The following is an 18,796-nucleotide window of genomic DNA, read 5'->3' on the forward strand; positions in this document are numbered from 1 at the left end:
GGCACCATCGGTAACATTGATTCTTTTTTTTTTTTTTTTTTTTTTTTTTTTTTTTTTTTTTTTTTTCTTTGTCGCCCTCCCTTCAAAAAGTACGCCACGCTTAAATACATCCTAGTGAAGCTTCGGACCTGACCTCGGACGCTTGCCGGATACTTTGACGGAATCTGGGGAAGTGCTATGACGATTAGATAAAAACAATGAAGTTATGATTGGAACATTGGATTTTTTTTTGTTGTCTTTTTTTCCTAACTCACACAATTCATCCCATCAGCATCGCATCGGGCCGCAGGACAAAAAAAAAAAAGGACGATAGGTATGGAGCTCCCTTCCAGAATGTCTATATTTTGTTTTAGCTAATTCCTTATCTCTGCCTACATTGAAATGAGAGCAAGATGTTTTTTCTTTTGTTTCATCTCTGCATATTCGCCTTCTCAGCTGGATTGCTAACCTGTATGCCGCTCTTTCAGCCGGGGAAAAAGAGTTGAGCTTGCGGCTGAGTGCCGGTTGGCAGCCCCTGAGCGAAGGGCGGACTCTCTTGGCAAGCCGCCACACGTCCAGCCCTTACATAGGACCTAGACTAACACTAGAGAAACTAGCCTCCCCGGACCCTAGGCTGAACCTGAAGAGAATGCACCACATGAGTTACTATGCTTGCCATGCCATCATGGTGCACAGGCCCCCTTCTACAAGCGACTGACACTATAATTTTTTTTAACGGGTTTGACAAGTACCGAAGAATGGGCGATCATAGATAAGAAGGGAGCTTGAGCGTTGCAAATAACTTTTTTTTTTGTCCTGCTTTATCAATACCTACAACCAATTGATTGCAACCTCAAAATCATACCTGACCAAAGTTGGGCGCCTAATGCCTCACCTGGAAGTCTCCCTTTTTCTTTTGCTTCTCCTTCGTGGCGCTGACTGGTGAGACTATCCCCGGACTGTTGGAGAAGCCTGGCCTAGGCTCATCCGGGCGAAGCAGCCAACATTCCTGCAAACTCCGGAGAGGTGCTCCGGCAACCCTATCAACAGCTCTTTCTCCCTTGCAGAGGTGGTGGCTCTGACCTCCACAAGCCCTGCCAAACCTACATGTCGTGATGGTGCATACCACGTGGCGTCGAGCGTCGAACGTTGTAGCGAGGTGGCTGGGCGAAGCTGTTATCCTTCTCATGAATTCTTTTCTTTTTCTTCTTCTTTCTCTGTCTTTGTATCAGGATAGGGAATTAGTATGGTTCCTGTAAATATCAAAGGGCTTGGTCGTCGTTTTCGTTTTCGCTTTCAGGCCGAGAGGCTATGCAAGCAGGGTGGTTGGTCTTTAGTGGCATTCTAATTATAAGCCTTACGGCGATAAATAGCCGGTTGTAATGTAATACTAACTACTGAAAAAAGCCCTATCTTCCATCTCGCAAATATAAGCAAAAATTAGGCACAAGCGTTTTTTTTTTCTTTCTTTTTCTTTCATGACCAAAGTGTCTGCAAGCTTATGTGAATCGTCTACCGTATGTGGCATCCCCCGACAATCGCCGTTACACGCAGCTCGTTTCAAAGCCTTCCCTCCTTGACAGTGTGCTTTTCGTAGTTGTTAGCTATAATTTCTTCAAAGTACTTATCTTGGAATCACAGCCGTTGACCATATAAAAAAGAAAACCAATACCTAATTGGCATTTTCATCCCCAAATTCTTGGCTGTTTTGATTATTTCTTTCATCACACTTTACCTGTCGATCCTATCTTTTTTGTTGTCAACATTCGTTCAAAGATAAAAAAAAAAAAAAAACCATGCATACAGTAGTAGGTAGGTAGGTACCAGCAGCCAGATTGCCGTTATCACCGCCACCATGGCCCATCCCCCCCCCCCCCCCCAACCGTTTACGCATCACCCTATCACCGTCCCCCAAATACATTATGAGAACCGCTGTTCATCAAAATTATGAGATTCTGGGCGAGGTGCTAGCTGACATGGCAACTGTTTGGAAGATCGACATATTCCAATACGTACCGCAAATCAAGGATTACTACCCCAGTTGATGAAAACAAAATTGCTTGGCCGTTGGCCAGGACGATCATTACGCCTTTTAACCTAAACTTTTGAAGAAGACTGCAAGCCGATCGGTTGGCCGAGGTATATTCATGTGAGCAAGGTCTGTATTTGCCCCGTCGTTCTCATATGTAAAAGATAGATGGGCAACAGCGTGGGAACCCAGCGGTGAATCTATACTACTTGGAATTCCCCTTGTCTGACATGCTGATAGAACGAGCCACTGAATTCTTTGCTGTACCACAGAATGATTCTGGAGCTACGAGATGGCCAAAGTTTTCAGAACAAATTGAAGTAGATGAGACATTATGGCCCATGTCCAGGGTCGACGACGGTGCGTAGGTATGCCGCCCGGCAAGCATGCTTTGCTATAAATATAGTACAGTTCTAATTTTATTGTACCTTCTCCCGGACCCCATCTGACATGATATTACTTCTCTAGAAACATTCGCGACCATAAATTACAGGAGCATGCGGCGGGGATCCTCGATGTACTCCTTAATCTTGACCAAAAACGACACGGCTTCCCTACCGTCAAGCAGGCGGTGGTCGTAGGTCAGGGCGAGGTACATCATTGGGCGAATCTCAATCTTGCCATTGACAGCCACGGGCCGGTCCTTGATGGCATGCAGACCAAGGACAGCGGTCTGAGGAAGGTTGATAATAGGAGTGCCCATGAGAGAACCAAAGACACCACCGTTGCTGATAGTGAAAGTACCACCGGCCATATCCTCAATGGTCAGCTTGCCGGCACGGGCCTAAGTTCCAAAAATCGCAAAAGTCAGTAATGATACGACCAGATAGTACAAGGTAGGTAAAGGATCATGGCGTACCTTGGCACCCATCTCAGCAATCGACTTCTCAATTGTGATCATGTCCATTGACTCGGTGTTGCGCACAACAGGGACAACAAGACCCTTCTCAGTTGCAACAGCAAGGCTGATGTCGACGTAGTCGCGGTAAACAATGGTGTCACCGCCGTTGGGGCCCTCGATGGAGGCATTGACGGCAGGGATGTCACGCATGGCAAGGACGGCAGCGCGCGAGAAAGCGCTCATGAATCCGAGCTTGACACCCGTCTTCTTCATGACATCGTCCTTGTACAGTTTCCTGAACTCCATCAGCGAAGACATGTCAACCTCGTTGAAAGTGGTCAGGGAAGCAGCAGTGTTCTGAGACTGCTTGAGGCGTTCGGCGGTACGGAGGCGCATGCGGTTCATCTTGACCTGTATTAAAAGAAGCAGGACATGTTAGCATGGAGATACCGTAAAAAGGACAGTTGAGATTCCAACGTGGATTCCTGTGCTTACCCTGCGCTCCTCACGGTTGCCCAGTGTAGCGGGGGATGACTCCTGTGCAGGCTGCTTCGTCTCCTTCTTCTCGGGCTGGGGAGCTGACTCCTGCTTCTTAGGGGGTGCAGGCTCCTCCTTCTTGGTGGGCTCAGGTTTTGACTCCTCCTTGGGCTCGGGCTTCTTCTCTGCCTGCGTCTCCTGAGGCTTTTCGGACGTCTTCTCAGCTCCCTCTGCCGGCGCACCACCAAGTTCTAACCTGATGAGGTCCTGTCCAACAACGACGGTGTCCTCCTCACTTGCAAGCAGCTCCTTGATAGTGCCAGCCGCTGGGGCATTGACGGCAACGTCGATCTAGAAGTCGAAGAGAAATTTATCGTGTTAATAAAGCTTAGGTCTACCAGCGATGTGCGAAAAAAAAAAAAAAAAGAGAAAAGAAAGACAGGTACATTAGGCTGTGTATTTGCATGAATGGTTTAACGCACCTTGTCGGTCTCAATGGTTGCAAGCTCCTCATCCTGCTCAACATAATCGCCAACCTGCTTTGTGAATTGCTTCAGGGTTCCCTCGGAAATGGACTCGGCCATCTGAGGCACCTTGACAACCTGATCGGCGTATGTGCGGACATGCTGGAAATGCCTGTGTAGCGGGAAACGGCGCAACGGCTGTCTGGTTGCTTGGCTGACGGGCATAAGGCGCGCCGCCGTTACAAGTCTTCGTGAGAACATTGTGCAGAGGGTTTCTGTGATCACACAATTGTGAGTGAAAGTGGTCCAGAGGGATTGGACGTGTCGTGTTATTAACCCAAAAAAAAGGAACGGGGGAGTTTGAGGTACAAAAAATGCCACGCCGGCTAATGGCCAAAAAATCAACGGGCTGGAAGGAGCTGGGCGCGTTCCACGATGCTGGTCCGTGACGACGTAACTGGAATTTCTTCCACGTGACTCTCACCCTTGATAGGCTCCGCAGCCCCCTCGCTAGCCAAGGCCTTTGATCCGGGACTGCCCGGGGCAATCAAACATTACAATCATAACATGCGCATTTTCTCTACAACGTATACCTGCAACTTGTCACCGAATAGCCAATTGAATGTAGCCTTACGGCCCCATGTCTCAAAGTGTCTCTGATAGTACGGGATTGGTTGACCAGGCTTGAATTGGAATGAAAATTGAAGATTATCTGGGTTAACAACTGGGTTAAATCGGAATCTATGCAGATTGTAGTCCATCCCAACTCCATGGCAGATACAAACACTACGTAATACTTTGAATGCATGTGCATGACATGACACTTGACTGACGCGCAGCTGCATGACCTTACCCAATTGACTAAGCTGGCTTAAAGTTTTCTACTCCTCTTATTGCGAACAGTCACAATAAATGGCCTAAGGAGCATTCATAGCACCGCTAGTATGTGTGCTGAAGGTGGGCCCATAACTGTCAGCCAATCCCCTGAGCCTAGATGACCATCCCCGCCGCCCGACATCGGGTTTACTAACATTGAATGCAATTACTTGGACTTGCCGATAAAGACTATCGCCATGATTCGCACTCTTTTGCGACGACCGCCATGAATATTCGGCCATGAACGAATTTGGTCGAAAAATAATAACACCTCTTGTAACGAACGCACTTCCATGAGCTCGACCGCATACCGCTCAATCATCTTCAACTGACTTTCCGGAAGTTACTCCCCGACACCAGACCAAACGAAAGCATGCCGGCGCGGGCGGCGGGGGCGGGGCTGGAACTATCGCGTCTTTCTGCCTTCAAACCGGATCTCTATCACCGTGCTTGGTCCTCAACACCACATCCGACACTCCCTCTTATAGCCACAGCCCACGAAAAATCTGTCACCGTCTTCTCTCTCTCCACCCTTTCTGCTCACAGCAACCTTACTGGCGGACATACCAGATCGGTGCGTTGCGCAGTTTGGAAGCCTAACCTTCCACCTGGGAAGTTATGTCTAGTCACGGCAAGTTTCGACTCGACAGCCGGATTGTGGAGGTGGGAGGGTGATATCCCGCTCGAGGAGGGTGCTAAGAAGGGCGAATCGACCGAGATTGATGTCACACGAAGGCGGAACGACGATGACTCGGATAAAGACAGCGAAGATGACTGGGAATTCACACTAGTCCTCGAAGGACACGAGAATGAAATCAAGTCTGCTGCATTCTCCCCATCAGGCCAATATCTCGCAACCTGCTCGCGCGACAAATCCATATGGATCTGGGAGGACGTTGGCGCAACCGAGGGCGATGATGAATGGGAGACAGTTGCTGTCCTGACCGAGCATGACGGTGACGTCAAATGTGTCGCCTGGTGCCCCGACGTACCGGGTCGCAACATAAGCTCTTACAGCCCCGACGTTCTTGCATCTGCCAGCTATGACGACACCATTCGTATATGGCGCGAGGATGGCGATGGGGAATGGGCTTGTGTTGCCGTGCTGGAAGGTCACAGCTCGACGGTTTGGGGTGTGCAGTGGGAGCCAAAAGTGGACAACACGAAATTCCCCAGATTGTTATCTTGGTCGGCGGATAAGACAATTAGAGTGTGGACTCTTGAGCAGGATGACTCCGAATCGGAGCTCACCCAACCTGGGGCAGTACAGTCTCCTTTTAGGTCAAGCCTTGGAGGCATACCAAACACGATGCGACGGACTCTCAAGGAAGAGTGGCGTTGTTCCGCTGTTTTGCCAAGTGTGCATACGCGCGATATTTATTCGGCTTCATGGAGCAAGAATGGCCGGGTAGCTAGCACTGGGAGTGATGGCAGTATCGTGGTCTATGAGGAGTGCGCACCAAGTGGCTCTTCAAGCACGCCTGCAGGTTTGGAGGGTGGAGTCTCTGATGCCATCGTAAAACTAGAGGAGGCCAAGTGGAAAGTTCTCGGCCAAGTCTCAGATGGACATGGACCCTACGAGATAAATCATATCACGTGGTGCACGCGCCATGATGCGGGTGCAGAGCAGCGAGGAGTTGACGAGATGCTGGTTACGACCGGCGATGATGGAATTGTACAAGCCTGGCAGCTGAAAGAATCCATAGAGTGATAGATGCTTCTATATCTATGATTAAGATGCTATTTTCTGCAACATCTATTACGGGCCCAAGAACCATAGGCTTCCCGTGTCGGAGGAGGCTGTACCACTTACTTACAATCTGCGACTGGCCGAGACAGCGACGAATGCAGCCGGGGGTTATTTTGTGGGGCGCTCTCACAAGGGAGCAGGCCGCAGAATAGGGGGCTATAGGGGCTACACGCATATGCAGAAGAATACTACCCATCCATCTATGTGATTGTGAATTGAATTACATGCAAGCGCAAATATGGTATTTATGGCTTCAATCGCTGCGCGCAAACCTCTTTTTCTTGTTTTTTTTTTTTTTTTTTTCTTTTTCTTTCTCCGTTCGTTTCAATCGAGCGGGCGAATGTCCAAGTTTTGGTATGGTAGTACAGCAGGGCAGGTTGGGCAGGTTGACTTTTCGTCCGTGCTTTGATTTACCTGTCTGTACCTAGCTGCGTTAGCCCCCTTTTGTGGCTTTGTACACGTCGTCGGCTGTGGCTATTTTTTTCGATTCCGTTGTACCGGCTTTTATTCGTACTGTAGCGAAAGGTACCCACTTTACGGTTATTTAGCAAAAGTCCATGGTCACATAGCCAGGCACTTTTTTCGACCTTTGTTTTCGCTCTCTTTCCTATCCATCACCAAAATTCCTAGGCGTCACGCCAAACAAATAACAATGCTTCGCATCAACCGGACCGTCCGGAACGTCCGGCCTCTTGCCTCTAGGGCGGCGGCCAGGACCGTTCCGTGTAGCCGTCGTTGGCATGCCACCGATAGCTTCCTCACTGGCGAGAGCGCCGATTACCGCGACGAGATGTACAACCAATGGAGGAAAAACCCCGAGAGCGTCCATATCTCATGGCAAATATACTTCAAAAACCTAGAGTCGGGCAAGATGCCTACCGCTCAGGCCTTCCAACCCCCTCCGTCAATTGTACCCAGTGCAACGGGCGGCGTTCCAAGTATCGCGGCCGGCGCTTCTTCAGAGGTCACCAACCATCTCAAGGTTCAGCTCCTCGTCCGCGCATACCAGGCCCGTGGTCACCTCAAGGCCAACATCGACCCGCTTGGAATTCGCAACGAGTCCAAGGGCGGTTTTGCCATCAAGCCCAAGGAGCTCAGCTTAGAGCACTACCAATTCACTGAGGCAGACCTCGACACCGAGTACTCGCTTGGCCCCGGTATCCTGCCGCGCTTCAAGAAGGACGGCCGCGAAAAGATGACACTGCGCGAGATCATCGCTGCCTGCGAGAAGATATACTGTGGCTCGTATGGTGTCGAGTTCATCCACATTCCGGACCGTGAAAAGTGCGACTGGCTGAGGGAACGCCTCGAGGTTCCCCAGCCTTTCAAGTACTCGATCGATGAGAAGCGCAGGATCCTCGACCGCCTCATCTGGAGCTCTCTCTTCGAGATTTTCCTGGCCACAAAGTACCCCAACGACAAGCGTTTCGGTCTCGAGGGTTGCGAGGCTCTCGTCCCTGGTATGAAGGCCCTGATCGACCGCAGCGTGGATTACGGCATCAAGGACATCGTCATTGGTATGCCTCACCGTGGTCGTCTCAATGTTCTGAGCAACGTCGTCAGGAAACCCAACGAGTCCATCTTCAGCGAGTTTGCCGGCACAACCGGCGCTGAGGAGGGCTCTGGTGACGTCAAGTACCATCTCGGTATGAACTTTGAGCGCCCGACCCCCTCAGGCAAGCGTGTGCAACTGTCCCTGGTCGCCAACCCTTCGCATCTTGAGGCCGAGGACCCTGTCGTGCTCGGAAAGACCCGTGCTATCCAACACTACAACAACGACGAGAAGACTCACCGCACCGCCATGGGTGTTCTGTTGCACGGTGACGCCGCTATTGCCGGCCAAGGTGTTGTCTACGAGTGTCTCGGATTCCATTCCCTGCCTGGCTACTCCACCGGTGGTACCATTCACCTGGTCGTGAACAACCAGATTGGTTTCACCACCGACCCTCGTTTTGCTCGCTCGACCGCCTACTGCACAGACATTGCCAAGGCCATTGACGCACCCGTCTTCCACGTCAATGCGGACGATGTCGAGGCCGTGAACTACATGTGCCAGCTTGCTGCTGACTGGCGCGCCGAGTTCCAACAGGATGTTATCATCGATCTCGTCTGCTACCGCAAGCACGGTCACAACGAGACCGACCAGCCCTCGTTCACCCAGCCGCTCATGTACAAGAAGATCCAGTCGAAGGACAGCCAACTTGAGACCTACATCAAGAAGCTCATTGAAGACGGTACCTTCACCAAGGAGGATATTGAGGAGCACAAGAAGTGGGTGTGGGGAATGCTGGAGGACAGCTTCTCCAAGTCCAAGGAGTACCAGCCTACCTCCAAGGAGTGGACCACGTCGGCCTGGAACGGCTTCAAGTCCCCCAAGGAGCTTGCGACTGAGGTGCTCCCCCACAACCCTACCGGTGTCGACAAGCAGACCCTGCAGCACATTGGTGAGGTTATCGGCTCGGCGCCTGAAACCTTCAACCTGCACCGCAACCTGAAGCGTATTCTCACCAACCGTACCAAGACCGTTGTCGAGGGCAAGAACATTGACTGGTCGACTGCCGAGGCTCTGGCCTTTGGTTCGCTGGTCATCGAGGGTCACCATGTGCGTGTGTCTGGTCAGGATGTTGAGCGTGGTACCTTCTCGCAGCGCCACGCCGTCTTCCACGACCAGGAGACCGAGGACACATACACTCCCCTCCAGAACGTCAGCAAGGACCAGGCCAAGTTTGTCATCTCCAACTCGTCTCTCAGCGAGTTCGGTGTGCTCGGCTTTGAGTACGGTTACTCTCTTACTTCGCCCAATGCCTTGGTCATGTGGGAGGCCCAGTTTGGTGACTTTGCCAACAATGCCCAGTGTGTGATTGACCAGTTCATCGCCTCGGGTGAGGTCAAGTGGATGCAGCGTACTGGTCTTGTCATGTCGCTCCCCCACGGTTACGACGGTCAGGGTCCCGAGCACTCTTCCGGCCGTCTCGAGAGGTATCTCCAGCTTTGTAACGAGGACCCCCGTGACTTCCCCACGGGTGAGAAGCTCATGCGCCAGCATCAAGACTGCAACATGCAGATCGCATACATGACCACCCCTGCCAACCTTTTCCACATTCTGCGTCGCCAGATGACCAGACAATTCAGGAAGCGTAAGTCATTATTCTACTTGTCTACTTTAATCACTCTTGCTTTGCATGACTTGTAGCTAACCACTTCATACAGCTTTGATCATCTTCTTCTCCAAGGCTCTGCTGAGACATCCTCTGGCCCGTTCCGACATCGAGGACTTCACTGGTGACTCTCAGTTCCAGTGGATCATCCCTGACCCTGCTCACCAGACCGGCGAGATCAAGTCCAACGAGGAGATTGACCGTGTCATTCTGTGCACTGGTCAGGTCTACGCCGCCCTCCACAAGCACCGCGCCGACAACAAGATTGACAACGTCGCCATCACTCGTGTTGAGCAGCTTCACCCCTTCCCATGGGATGCGCTCCGCGAGAACCTCGACCAGTACCCCAACGCCAAGACCATCGTCTGGGCCCAGGAAGAGCCACTCAACGCCGGTGCCTGGAGCTACACACAGCCTAGGATTGAGACTTTGTTGAACCAGACGCAACATCACGACCGTAAGCACGTGATGTACGCTGGTCGCCACCCCAGCGCCTCGGTGGCTACGGGATTGAAGTCGGCACACGTCAAGGAGGAGAAGGAGCTGCTCGAGATGGCCTTCAGCGTCAAGCAGGACAAGCTCAAGGGCGAGTAGAAGAATTTAACCTTGGGGGCGGGCTGTGATATTAATAGTTCCTACTTGTGTTTCTACCATCCGGTGGTGTATTCTTTTGTCAGGGTTTCCAGGGCCCCTTGTATGCATATTTCTTTTATTTGTTTAATGGCTTTCAGCGTCAAGCAGGACAAAGCTCAAGGGCGAATAGAAAAATTAAAACTTTTGGGTGGCTGTGTATTCTTTATGAGGGTTCTCAGGGCCCTATTTTTTTTATGCATAATTGTTTCATTTGTTAACTACCTACCTATTCTGATTCATTTTCTTGCCAGCCTACCTACTCATCTCGGCCAGATGGTAGTTGTGACGACATGTACCAAGTTCTACGACCGCAGGATGGTACCACGTGGATACATGGTCAAGTGGAGCTTTGTGCGTCAAACTAGGCACTTTGGTAGTTTCTGGCGACTGGCGGATGCGGATATACTACCTACCTATTCTTTAAAACTTTGCGGGAACAGCGCATAATGGGGGGTGTCTCTGAAAATCTTTACCATGCATTGTTTTGCCGCTACGCCGACGAAGCCGCAATAGGTGCAAAATAGGCCTGTACCATAGATGTGATGGTGAAGTTTACACGCGAAACTAGTCCCTCGAATATTCATTTAGCTTGCAGAAATTGGTCTCAAATACTGAACATAGTTCAAACAAGTTGTACCTAGGTATGTATTTTTTAACCCAATGAAGTGAATTAAACGCCACTCATTCCCAGCAACACCAAGAAACAGAGCGAAACCCATCCTCCACGGCCAGTCGGGACCAAGGATCTCCGGCGCACAGCTCCCATGATATTGAGCAGAATCACATGAGTGAAAGCAGGCAGTCTAGTTGAGTCGAAAGGTATAAAGACTGTCGCTTGCTATATCACCCGTAGGTAGGCAAGTGAGACCGAAGATCTTTTGCCTCGCGATGCCTGTAAGCTCAAAAACACTTCAGAGATCGTTCATCTCAGTCTATTTCAACAAGAGAAACCCAACAGTAGTTTCATGCCTATCATCTACCGTAACCTCATATGTATAAATGCAACCAACCCAACGCCCCATGCAAAGCCAGCAAGAAAGAAAGACGGCGAGAAAAAGACCTAACCGATTCAAGTAAAGATCTTGAACCCTCAGCGGCGTAGTTTCAAGGTATCCAGCGCCCTTGGTCAATTATGGTGAAAGTCCCAGTCGAGTTGGGTCCGAGATATGTCAGTCACTCTTAAGCATACTCTCCACCAAATCGCCCAAGGGTCCCCAGTAGTCCTTTCCGCTCGCCAAGTTATGTTCGTCGATAAACAAGACATACTGCTTGAAACTCGTGTTCAGGTGCGGCTCCAAACCGAGCTCACGAACTACTGGGTAATGGTGGCAGTAGATGTGGGCGTAAACTCGGTACATGCGCTTGAAGATCTGGCGAACAAGGGATGGGAATGTCTTGGGGAATGGAACACCGATGCGGCTGGGCAGAACTTGCTCATTATCGATGCTGCCCTGGACCCATGACATCAGTTGTTCGATGTATGCTGGGGCAGCCATCTTCGTCGGCCTCTTGAAGTTTTCGTTATCCTGCCAAAGGTACTCAAACCTAATATTCCTTCATCAGTGGAAAGTACGACAAGTATCGCTACAGCAGAGAGAACTCACTCATCCGTTGCCTTCATCTCTGGACATGTCTGCGGCGAGCAGAACTCTGTAATGGCGCCATATAGCAGGTTGATTTGATTGTAGAAATCCACCACTGCCACCAGATGTCAGCACTCGGTATTCTAGATCGACCACAGATCTTGCCAGCCACCAGTGTTGGAAGTACTCACTGTTGACAGCAAGCCACTCGTTCTCATCCTCACCCTCCGGAAGCTTCACTACCTTCCTCAGGCTCCCACCGCCCAGGGTCGCCTCGGCATATTGTCGTAGCTGGTAGCTCGTGGCGCCACCTTTGCCTGCCGCCCTGGGTCGGAACTGATTTCTTGTCCGGTTGTTCCTGTTGCGAGCGGTCTGTAAGCCCAGGCCATTGTAGACAGGGTCTGGTATTTTGATCTCAGGAGTGGCTATCATCGTTCCAACGGCGCTGGGACTACCAGGCCAGGCAAAGGCTCCAACGGGTGACGGGGTGGTCATGATCACGTCGGGGTGGTAAGAGTTGTGTCGGGAGGAGAATCGAATAGACACTGATGTGGAATCACTAACACTGTTGTCAAAAAGGCAGACATGCTGGCGATGGGCCCTTGCGCGCGGGACAGCGATGTGTCTCGGCTACCTGTGAGCTTCCATTCCCATTGTTAGTGGCTGCATCGGTTGCTAGGGCAAAAGCCGATTCTTTGGGACGGGATGTACCTTGAATTGTCGTGATTCAGTCCTCAATCGAGCGGCGCAATGATGCGTATGGACTCTGAATAAGCCTGCTGGGTCGGTGGAAAGCTGTCGACAGTAGTTTTGATTATTTGAAATATTTATGAATGGTTCGTAGTTGGGATGATGACGATACAGACCTGGCATGGATGTGTTTACATGTACCTCTTTGGGCTCGGTTGCCAGGCGTTCGTTGATAACATGCAGATGGGCCCGTGGGGAAGCGGGGCATCGCTATACGTTTCCCCTACCCTGCACTGCAATTTGGAGAGAACCTAGCTACAATCACGTGTGCAAAACGTGACTAGACACGTGAACGAAAGTCGTTCCCGAAGAAGCCCGACAAAGCTTTGACGGTCGATGTTTTGACGTGGACCTCGCCGGCGACCCATCGAAGGAAGAAACATACAACCACCTCTCCACAAACCGCACATCCGTCGCCATGCTGTCGAGACAAGTCATCCTCCGCGCTTCCAGGGCTGCCGCTCCCCAGCGGGCAATTGCCTCGCAGGTCCGCTTCTACGCCGCCGCCCCGGCTGCCGCAGCCAGCGAGAACGTTAAGCCTCCGGTTACCCTCTTTGGCATCGACGGCACCTATGCCACCGCCCTTGTACGTTTTGAACCCAATTCAGTTTTCGCTGTCGAAGAGGAGGCTCAATTGGTCTGGTGGAGGAACACAATCTGATATGGATGTTCGCGTTGTCAATTGGGAGCTCAATCTCAATTGAGGCTGCTGTTCGAGAGAATGAACATTCCCTGCTTTTCCAATGTTGCAGCGTCTCCACCTTGTGAAGCTTCGGCGAACTTTTTTTTTTGAAGACATCTTCCAAGGGGGGGGGATCGCTTGCAACAAATATCTCACACCCGGACGATTATCCGATAACCCTGGGCGTCATGCCTTGCCAGTAATAGCTCCAAAGCTGACAAGCTACCTCAATGCGAATAACAGTACACTGCGGCCGTCAAGACCCAGTCGCTCGAGCCCACGGCCCGCGGCGTGTCCCAGCTCGAGCAGCTGGTCAAGAAGGACCCCAAGCTTGCCACCATCCTCAGCGCCCCGACCCTGACTGCCTCCGACAAGAGCGCCATCGTTGCCGAGCTCGAGAAGTCTTCGGGCTCCAGCAGCGCCGCCGTCAAGAACCTGCTCGAGGTTCTGGCCGAGAACAACCGCCTCGGCCTCTTGCCCGAGGTTTGCTCCAAGTTCGCCGAGCTCATGAGCGCTGCCCGCGGCGAGGTTGAGATGACTGTCACCAGCGCCCAGGTACGTGGTGGAAGACTCTTTTATTCTGCTGCGATGTGATGGCATTGGGATCATGCATGGAGGACGCGCAAAGCTCAGGACAATCAATGGGAAGGGTCTGAAACTAACATGTTTACCAACAGCCTCTGGACAACCGGACATTGTCCCGCCTCGAGACTGCCGTTTCCAAGTCGAGCTACGTCGGTGCTGGCAAGAAGCTCAAGGTCACCAACCAGGTAAGCGATCGATTATCCATCTTCCACGCTTCAATTGCACATCTGCTAACAACCTCTGCTCCCAGGTTAACCCTGACATCATTGGTGGACTTGTCGTTGAGGTCGGCGACCGGACTATCGACCTCAGCGTTTCATCCAAGCTGGCCAAGATGAACAAGCTCCTTACCGACGCCCTGTAAAGTAGATTATCACACACACACAAAAGCCTCTTTCCATTTGTTGTCGCCATATAATCATTGCGCAAGAGCACGCACAATAAAGAAAGGCGGAACTTGTTCCAACTTGTACGAGAGTAGTAGAGCAGAAGGTAGAGAAACGGTACGACGTGTTTATTGACAACCTGGCCATGAGAACGTCGGTTTAAAACCTTGCCTTGTGTTTTATTTTGTCCCGGATGAAAAAAAAAAAAAAAGAAATGTCATGATTCACAAGTGAATTGGTTTGTAGTCATTCCAGGTTGCCCAAAGAGTGCGAAAGATACCTTTATCTATACTAAACCTAGCCACTATAACAGCCATTACCACCAATGTTCCCAATCTTTAATCCTGCTCGTGTACGTATAGGAAATCGGGTAAACCTGCATCCTTATCCTCATGCCCCGACCTGTCTTTTTAAACCATGTTCTGCCTTGAGTACCGTCTACCTGCTCGACCCATAATTTGTGTCGAGTCTAGCCAAAGAATAGTCTCTTCAACACTCCAGATCTCGATACCGAGTGTGACAAGTCAAACACTTCCAAACTAAAGGCGCCGTCCCATCCTAATCGGATGCATGCGTCTCCAGTTCATCCTCATGGTCCTCCATGTCCCGGTCATTTTTAACCTTCTGCAACTGTTCCGAGATGTAATGCCGCATAGCCTCGTCGGCTTGCTTCTTTTCCCGCAACAAGTCCTCGTTACCCAGCACTTGCGACGCAAGGCCACCAGCCGTACTGTTGCTGACTGATGGGCGCCGGGTTGTGACTTCTGAGTGGCCGTTCAAGTCCACAACAGAGTCACTGCGGTTGCCAATTGAGCGGCCACCTATGGACGAGCGACGACGCAGCTGCGGTGATGACGGTGTCTGCGGCCGCCCAGAAAGGCCGCGGTCAATAATGTCATCAAAGTAGTGCCCCATGGCCACTGAAGGTGTACGCGGCGTTTGTGGAAGACGGCATTTTAGACTGCAAGAGGGAGTGTTAGCCAAGAGTTCAAGAAAAAAAAAATCGACAGGATAGAGCCAAAAATCTCTCCTGTGCATTCCGGTCTCAACTTACCCAGTTTCGTGAATCATGCGAGCAATCAACCCCGTCCAGCCGCACTGGTGTGTGGCACCCAAGCCACGGCCAGAGTCGCCGTCAAAGAATTCGTAGAACCACAAGTGATCCTTCCAGTGCTCGTCAAAGTCGTGCATATCACTACCACCATTGATGCTCCTGCGCCCATCATCCCTACGAGCGAATAGATGCGTAAGGCGGTGTTGCAGCTCCTCGGCCACATGACCAAGATGCATCATGTCGCCCGATCCTGTGGGACACTCTACCTTGAACTGAGGGCCAAAGAACATGTAGTAGCGCTGCAGCGATTCGATGAGTAGATGGTTCACGCACAGCCAAATTGGGCCACGCCAGTTGCTGTTGCCGCCGAAAAGACCACTGTCCGAATCTCCAGGAACGTACCCGACCGAGAATGTCTGGCCGTTCACCTCCATGGAGAATGGATGCTCCTTGTGATATTTGGAAAGTGAGCGGATACCGTGGGGGCTCAAGAACTCGTCCTCATCCAGCATGCGGTTCAAAATCTTGACCAGGCGATCTTTGCTGACGATTGAGAGCAGGATTCGGTCACCCTTTCCACGTCTGGCTATGCTCGCCATGTTCCTCTCGGCCACATCGTTTCGATGCGTCACAAACCATTCCACCCTCTTCTTGAATGCGGGCAGCCTGTTGATGAGCTCAGGCTCAATTGTCATGGTGGCATACAGTGGAATGAGGCCGACCAGAGATCGCACGGGTAGCTGTTGGATCCAGGGGCCTCCCCACGAGATGGCATCGTAGTAGAAACCGTCCTGCTCGTTCCACAGCGACTTCTCATCCTTTTGGCCTGTGCGGAACGTCATGGCGTCGCTGATGAGGATGAAGTGCTCGAAGAACTTTGATGCCATGTCCTCGTAGATACGTCTGTGCTTGGCCAGCTCCAAGCAGATTGCCAACATTTGGAGACAGTAAAAGGCCATCCATCCTGTGCTGTCGGCCTGCTCGAGCGTACCGCCGGTGGGAAGCGGCTCGGACCGGTTGAAAAGCCCAATGTTGTCAAGCCCAAGGAAGCCTCCCTCGAAGACGTTCTTCCCGTCAACATCCTTGCGATTCACCCACCACGTGAAGTTGAGGAGCAGCTTCTGGAACACGCGCTCCAGGAAGTCAAGATCCTGTCTCCCATACATCTTGCGCTCGATTTTAAACGTCCGGAAGGTGGCCCAAGCATGGACTGGAGGGTTGACATCACCAAAGTTCCATTCGTAGGCCGGAAGTTGGCCATTGGGATGACAGTACCACTCTCTAGTAAAGAGATCGAGCTGCTTCTTGGCAAAGTCCGGGTCGATCATGGCCAAGGTAATGCAGTGAAAACTTGTGTCCCAGGCAGCAAAGAAGGGATACTCCCACGAGTCTGGCATCGAAAGAATATCATCGCAGTGGAGGTGCTTCCATTGACTGTTTCGAATGTCCTTTCTCGAAGGAGGGGGCGGCGGCTGTGTGGGATCGCCATTGGCCCACTGATCCCATATAAAGTAGTAATGCTGCTTACACCACATCATGCCAGCAAAAGCTTGCCTCTGGATGTTTCGGAGATCATCCGAAATAGGCAGAGGGCTGATCCTGTAGTAGAACTCGTCGGCCTCATCCTTCTTCTTGTCGACCATGTAGTCAAACTCTTCTTCGTCGAAGTAGGCCATGTCCTTCTTGGAAAAACGGAAACGAACAACGGCACAATCGCCGGGTCCAACTCCTCCTGCCTCGTTGAAACTGTAAGAGGCAGCAGCCTTGGTTCCTTCCTGGCTGGGGTTGATAGCAGCCTTCTCGCCGTCCACAATATAGCGGTGGAAAGCATCCTTGACGTACGGCTGGGGGTTCTCGCCGTCATACAAAAGCTCAAAGTTGGTGTCGTTCTCAGTAAACATCATCTGTGGGAGGACGTCGTCGCCACTGGGCCCGGTGCCCGGAGATGGCGAGAACACGGTGTATCTGTCGCCGAGGGTATAATGGGCTGACTTGATGACACCCTCGTCATGTGCCTTGATCGATGGCTTGTTCTCTGGGAGCTCCCGACCCCAGGCCCAGCTGTTCCGGAACCAGACATGCGGGATGATGTGGAGCGGTGCAGGATCAGGGCCACGATTCCACGCAGTGACGCGGAAAAGGAGCTCTTCGGGGTCGTCATCCTCCTTGGCCACCTCAATGAAGATGTCCCAGTAGCGGTTGTCGTCAAAACATCCGGTATCAACAATCTGATATTCCTTGTCTTCTTTACCGCGCTTGCCATTCTCCTTGATAAGGTCTTCATATGGGAAAGCCTTCTGTGGGTACTTGTACAAGTACTTCATGTACGAGTGCTGCAGTAAGTGTTAGCTTAGAAAATTATTGTGCGCTACATAGTCGAGGGCTTGGCAAAATCTCACTGTCTAAAAAGCAATTATGACATTAGTAGGGTTATCTTAGTAAATACGTGAGCACAATTATGTGCGCGGGGCTTTCGAAACTTACAGGTAGGTTATCGAGGTGGAAATGGGCCTCCTTGATGCTCTCGCCATGGTTTCCCTGAGGGTTTGAGAGACCAAAGAGACGCTCTTTGAGAAAAGGACTAATCGACAGAATCCGGAAATTATTAGCGCACTGATTATCGCTGGGGGCATTTATAATGTTTATTCAGGCTAGAGACATACTCTTGCTCATTCCAGAAGGCGAAGGCAATGTTCTGGATGCCATGAGTGTCGCATACTCCGGCGATACCATCCTCTCCCCATCGGTAGGCTCGCGATCTTGCATGGTCGTGGGGGAAATCTGGTCGTGTCCACTGACGTCAGCGTCTCGGTCTGATCTTGACAGCTTTTGGAGCTATTTGCCTAAGCAGGAAACGACTTACGGCTCCAAGCATCGCCATCAGGGCTGTAGTCCTCTCTCACTGTTACGAAAGTCGAGTTGTTAGCTAGGATTGACACCCAAAAACCCCCATTGCGAATATGTTGGAAAACTGCGCACCAGTAGCCCATTGTCTCTCGGCCACGTAAGAACCCCATTTCTTCCAGTACTTCTTTCGTTGGCGATCCTCTTTGAGGCGCTTCTCCTCCTCCGTAAGGAACTCGTGGCCCTCGAACACGACCATGTCGGGCTATGACTTTTGTCGTGGGGTTTGGAAGCAGGAGTGTCGATCCGTTCTATAGGCCACACCGCGCGGGTCAATTGGGTCTTGGAGGGGTCGAAAGCTTCAGGGATTTTGTATCATGGTAGGACGGACAGGTCTGTAGTTTTTGTTTCCCAGGCTATCAATGATAAAGAGAGAGAGAGAAAAAAGAAGAGGTGTATGAGAATCAACTATGAAGGATTGCCCCTGAAAATTCAAAGTCAAATAAATGCTAGTCTGCTGTGTCCTACGTAACGGAGGAAAGTAAGGTTGATAAGTCGAGGTTGATTTCCTGGCTTTCATGGAGTCTGCGGGCGGGAGCTACGTAGGTCGTTACTAAGGGCAGTGGAGCTATGGGCACTTCCAGGCGGAGCTAGTGCACTGGAGTAGGAGCTAGGGGATACTGCAAGCGGAAGCTAACAAGCTAC

At 51.3% G+C, this 18,796-nt stretch overlaps 8 protein-coding genes across 8 annotated transcripts; 4 read left to right on the forward strand and 4 right to left on the reverse strand.

The window, feature by feature from the left end:
- Nucleotides 1–267: 267 nt before the first annotated feature.
- PgNI_09688 (uncharacterized protein) lies at nt 268–795 on the forward strand (the record flags this gene model as incomplete). The annotated part of the gene is made up of 2 exons (XM_031129670.1): nt 268–313; nt 468–795. Coding segments are annotated over 2 exons (276 nt in total), but the record flags the coding sequence as incomplete, so codon positions are not given.
- A 67-nt stretch (nt 796–862) lies between these two features.
- On the reverse strand, nt 863–1,168 carry PgNI_09689 (uncharacterized protein; the record flags this gene model as incomplete). Its single annotated transcript, XM_031129671.1, has 1 exon — nt 863–1,168. The coding sequence occupies one exon, from the start codon at nt 1,166–1,168 to the stop codon at nt 863–865; it is 306 nt and encodes a 101-aa protein (XP_030978106.1).
- A 926-nt stretch (nt 1,169–2,094) lies between these two features.
- PgNI_09690 (uncharacterized protein) lies at nt 2,095–4,175 on the reverse strand. Its single transcript, XM_031129672.1, has 5 exons — nt 3,809–4,175; nt 3,345–3,677; nt 2,868–3,260; nt 2,276–2,792; nt 2,095–2,133 (listed from the first exon to the last, which is right to left on the reverse strand). The coding sequence occupies exons 1-4, from the start codon at nt 4,049–4,051 to the stop codon at nt 2,496–2,498; spliced, it is 1,266 nt and encodes a 421-aa protein (XP_030978011.1). The 5' UTR covers nt 4,052–4,175; the 3' UTR covers nt 2,095–2,133; nt 2,276–2,495.
- An 864-nt stretch (nt 4,176–5,039) lies between these two features.
- PgNI_09691 (uncharacterized protein) lies at nt 5,040–6,377 on the forward strand (the record flags this gene model as incomplete). The annotated part of the gene is made up of 1 exon (XM_031129673.1): nt 5,040–6,377. One exon carries the CDS (start codon nt 5,040–5,042, stop codon nt 6,375–6,377), a length of 1,338 nt encoding a protein of 445 aa, XP_030978010.1.
- Nucleotides 6,378–7,034: 657 nt separating this feature from the next.
- On the forward strand, nt 7,035–10,538 carry PgNI_09692 (uncharacterized protein). The gene is made up of 2 exons (XM_031129674.1): nt 7,035–9,553; nt 9,627–10,538. The coding sequence occupies exons 1-2, from the start codon at nt 7,069–7,071 to the stop codon at nt 10,166–10,168; spliced, it is 3,027 nt and encodes a 1,008-aa protein (XP_030977505.1). The 5' UTR covers nt 7,035–7,068; the 3' UTR covers nt 10,169–10,538.
- A 307-nt stretch (nt 10,539–10,845) lies between these two features.
- PgNI_09693 (uncharacterized protein) lies at nt 10,846–12,285 on the reverse strand (the record flags this gene model as incomplete). The annotated part of the gene is made up of 3 exons (XM_031129675.1): nt 10,846–11,752; nt 11,812–11,905; nt 11,982–12,285. 3 exons carry the CDS (start codon nt 12,283–12,285, stop codon nt 11,377–11,379), a joined length of 774 nt encoding a protein of 257 aa, XP_030977597.1. The 3' UTR covers nt 10,846–11,376.
- Nucleotides 12,286–12,892: 607 nt separating this feature from the next.
- Nucleotides 12,893–14,408, forward strand: PgNI_09694 (uncharacterized protein). The gene is made up of 4 exons (XM_031129676.1): nt 12,893–13,126; nt 13,466–13,777; nt 13,900–13,992; nt 14,058–14,408. The coding sequence occupies exons 1-4, from the start codon at nt 12,959–12,961 to the stop codon at nt 14,169–14,171; spliced, it is 687 nt and encodes a 228-aa protein (XP_030978007.1). The 5' UTR covers nt 12,893–12,958; the 3' UTR covers nt 14,172–14,408.
- PgNI_09695 (uncharacterized protein) lies at nt 14,390–18,646 on the reverse strand. The gene is made up of 6 exons (XM_031129677.1): nt 18,227–18,646; nt 18,111–18,149; nt 17,911–18,060; nt 17,732–17,814; nt 15,248–17,580; nt 14,390–15,154 (listed from the first exon to the last, which is right to left on the reverse strand). The coding sequence occupies exons 1-6, from the start codon at nt 18,348–18,350 to the stop codon at nt 14,752–14,754; spliced, it is 3,132 nt and encodes a 1,043-aa protein (XP_030978006.1). The 5' UTR covers nt 18,351–18,646; the 3' UTR covers nt 14,390–14,751.
- Nucleotides 18,647–18,796: the final 150 nt, after the last annotated feature.

Source organism: Pyricularia grisea (genome assembly GCF_004355905.1).
Source record: "Pyricularia grisea strain NI907 chromosome Unknown Pyricularia_grisea_NI907_Scaffold_7, whole genome shotgun sequence".
Taxonomy (NCBI): Eukaryota; Fungi; Ascomycota; class Sordariomycetes; order Magnaporthales; family Pyriculariaceae; genus Pyricularia; species Pyricularia grisea.

Excerpts from the sequence above, each read along its gene's own strand:
- PgNI_09690 (XM_031129672.1), bottom strand. The coding sequence starts at position 4,051 with ATGTTCTCACGAAGACTTGTAACGGCGGCGCGCCTTATGCCCGTCAGC. Across the intron at positions 3,678-3,808 it reads CAACCATTGAGACCGACAAG|ATCGACGTTGCCGTCAATGC; the intron begins GTGCGTTAAACC and ends TTCGACTTCTAG. Across the intron at positions 2,793-2,867 it reads TTGCTGAGATGGGTGCCAAG|GCCCGTGCCGGCAAGCTGAC; the intron begins GTACGCCATGAT and ends TTTGGAACTTAG.
- PgNI_09692 (XM_031129674.1), top strand. The coding sequence starts at position 7,069 with ATGCTTCGCATCAACCGGACCGTCCGGAACGTCCGGCCTCTTGCCTCT. Across the intron at positions 9,554-9,626 it reads GACCAGACAATTCAGGAAGC|CTTTGATCATCTTCTTCTCC; the intron begins GTAAGTCATTAT and ends CACTTCATACAG.
- PgNI_09694 (XM_031129676.1), top strand. The coding sequence starts at position 12,959 with ATGCTGTCGAGACAAGTCATCCTCCGCGCTTCCAGGGCTGCCGCTCCC. Across the intron at positions 13,127-13,465 it reads GCACCTATGCCACCGCCCTT|TACACTGCGGCCGTCAAGAC; the intron begins GTACGTTTTGAA and ends TGCGAATAACAG. Across the intron at positions 13,993-14,057 it reads AGCTCAAGGTCACCAACCAG|GTTAACCCTGACATCATTGG; the intron begins GTAAGCGATCGA and ends CTCTGCTCCCAG.
- PgNI_09695 (XM_031129677.1), bottom strand. The coding sequence starts at position 18,350 with ATGGTCGTGTTCGAGGGCCACGAGTTCCTTACGGAGGAGGAGAAGCGC. Across the intron at positions 18,061-18,110 it reads TGATGGCGATGCTTGGAGCC|ACCGAGACGCTGACGTCAGT; the intron begins GTAAGTCGTTTC and ends TGTCAAGATCAG. Across the intron at positions 17,581-17,731 it reads TCCACCTCGATAACCTACCT|CACTCGTACATGAAGTACTT; the intron begins GTAAGTTTCGAA and ends CACTTACTGCAG.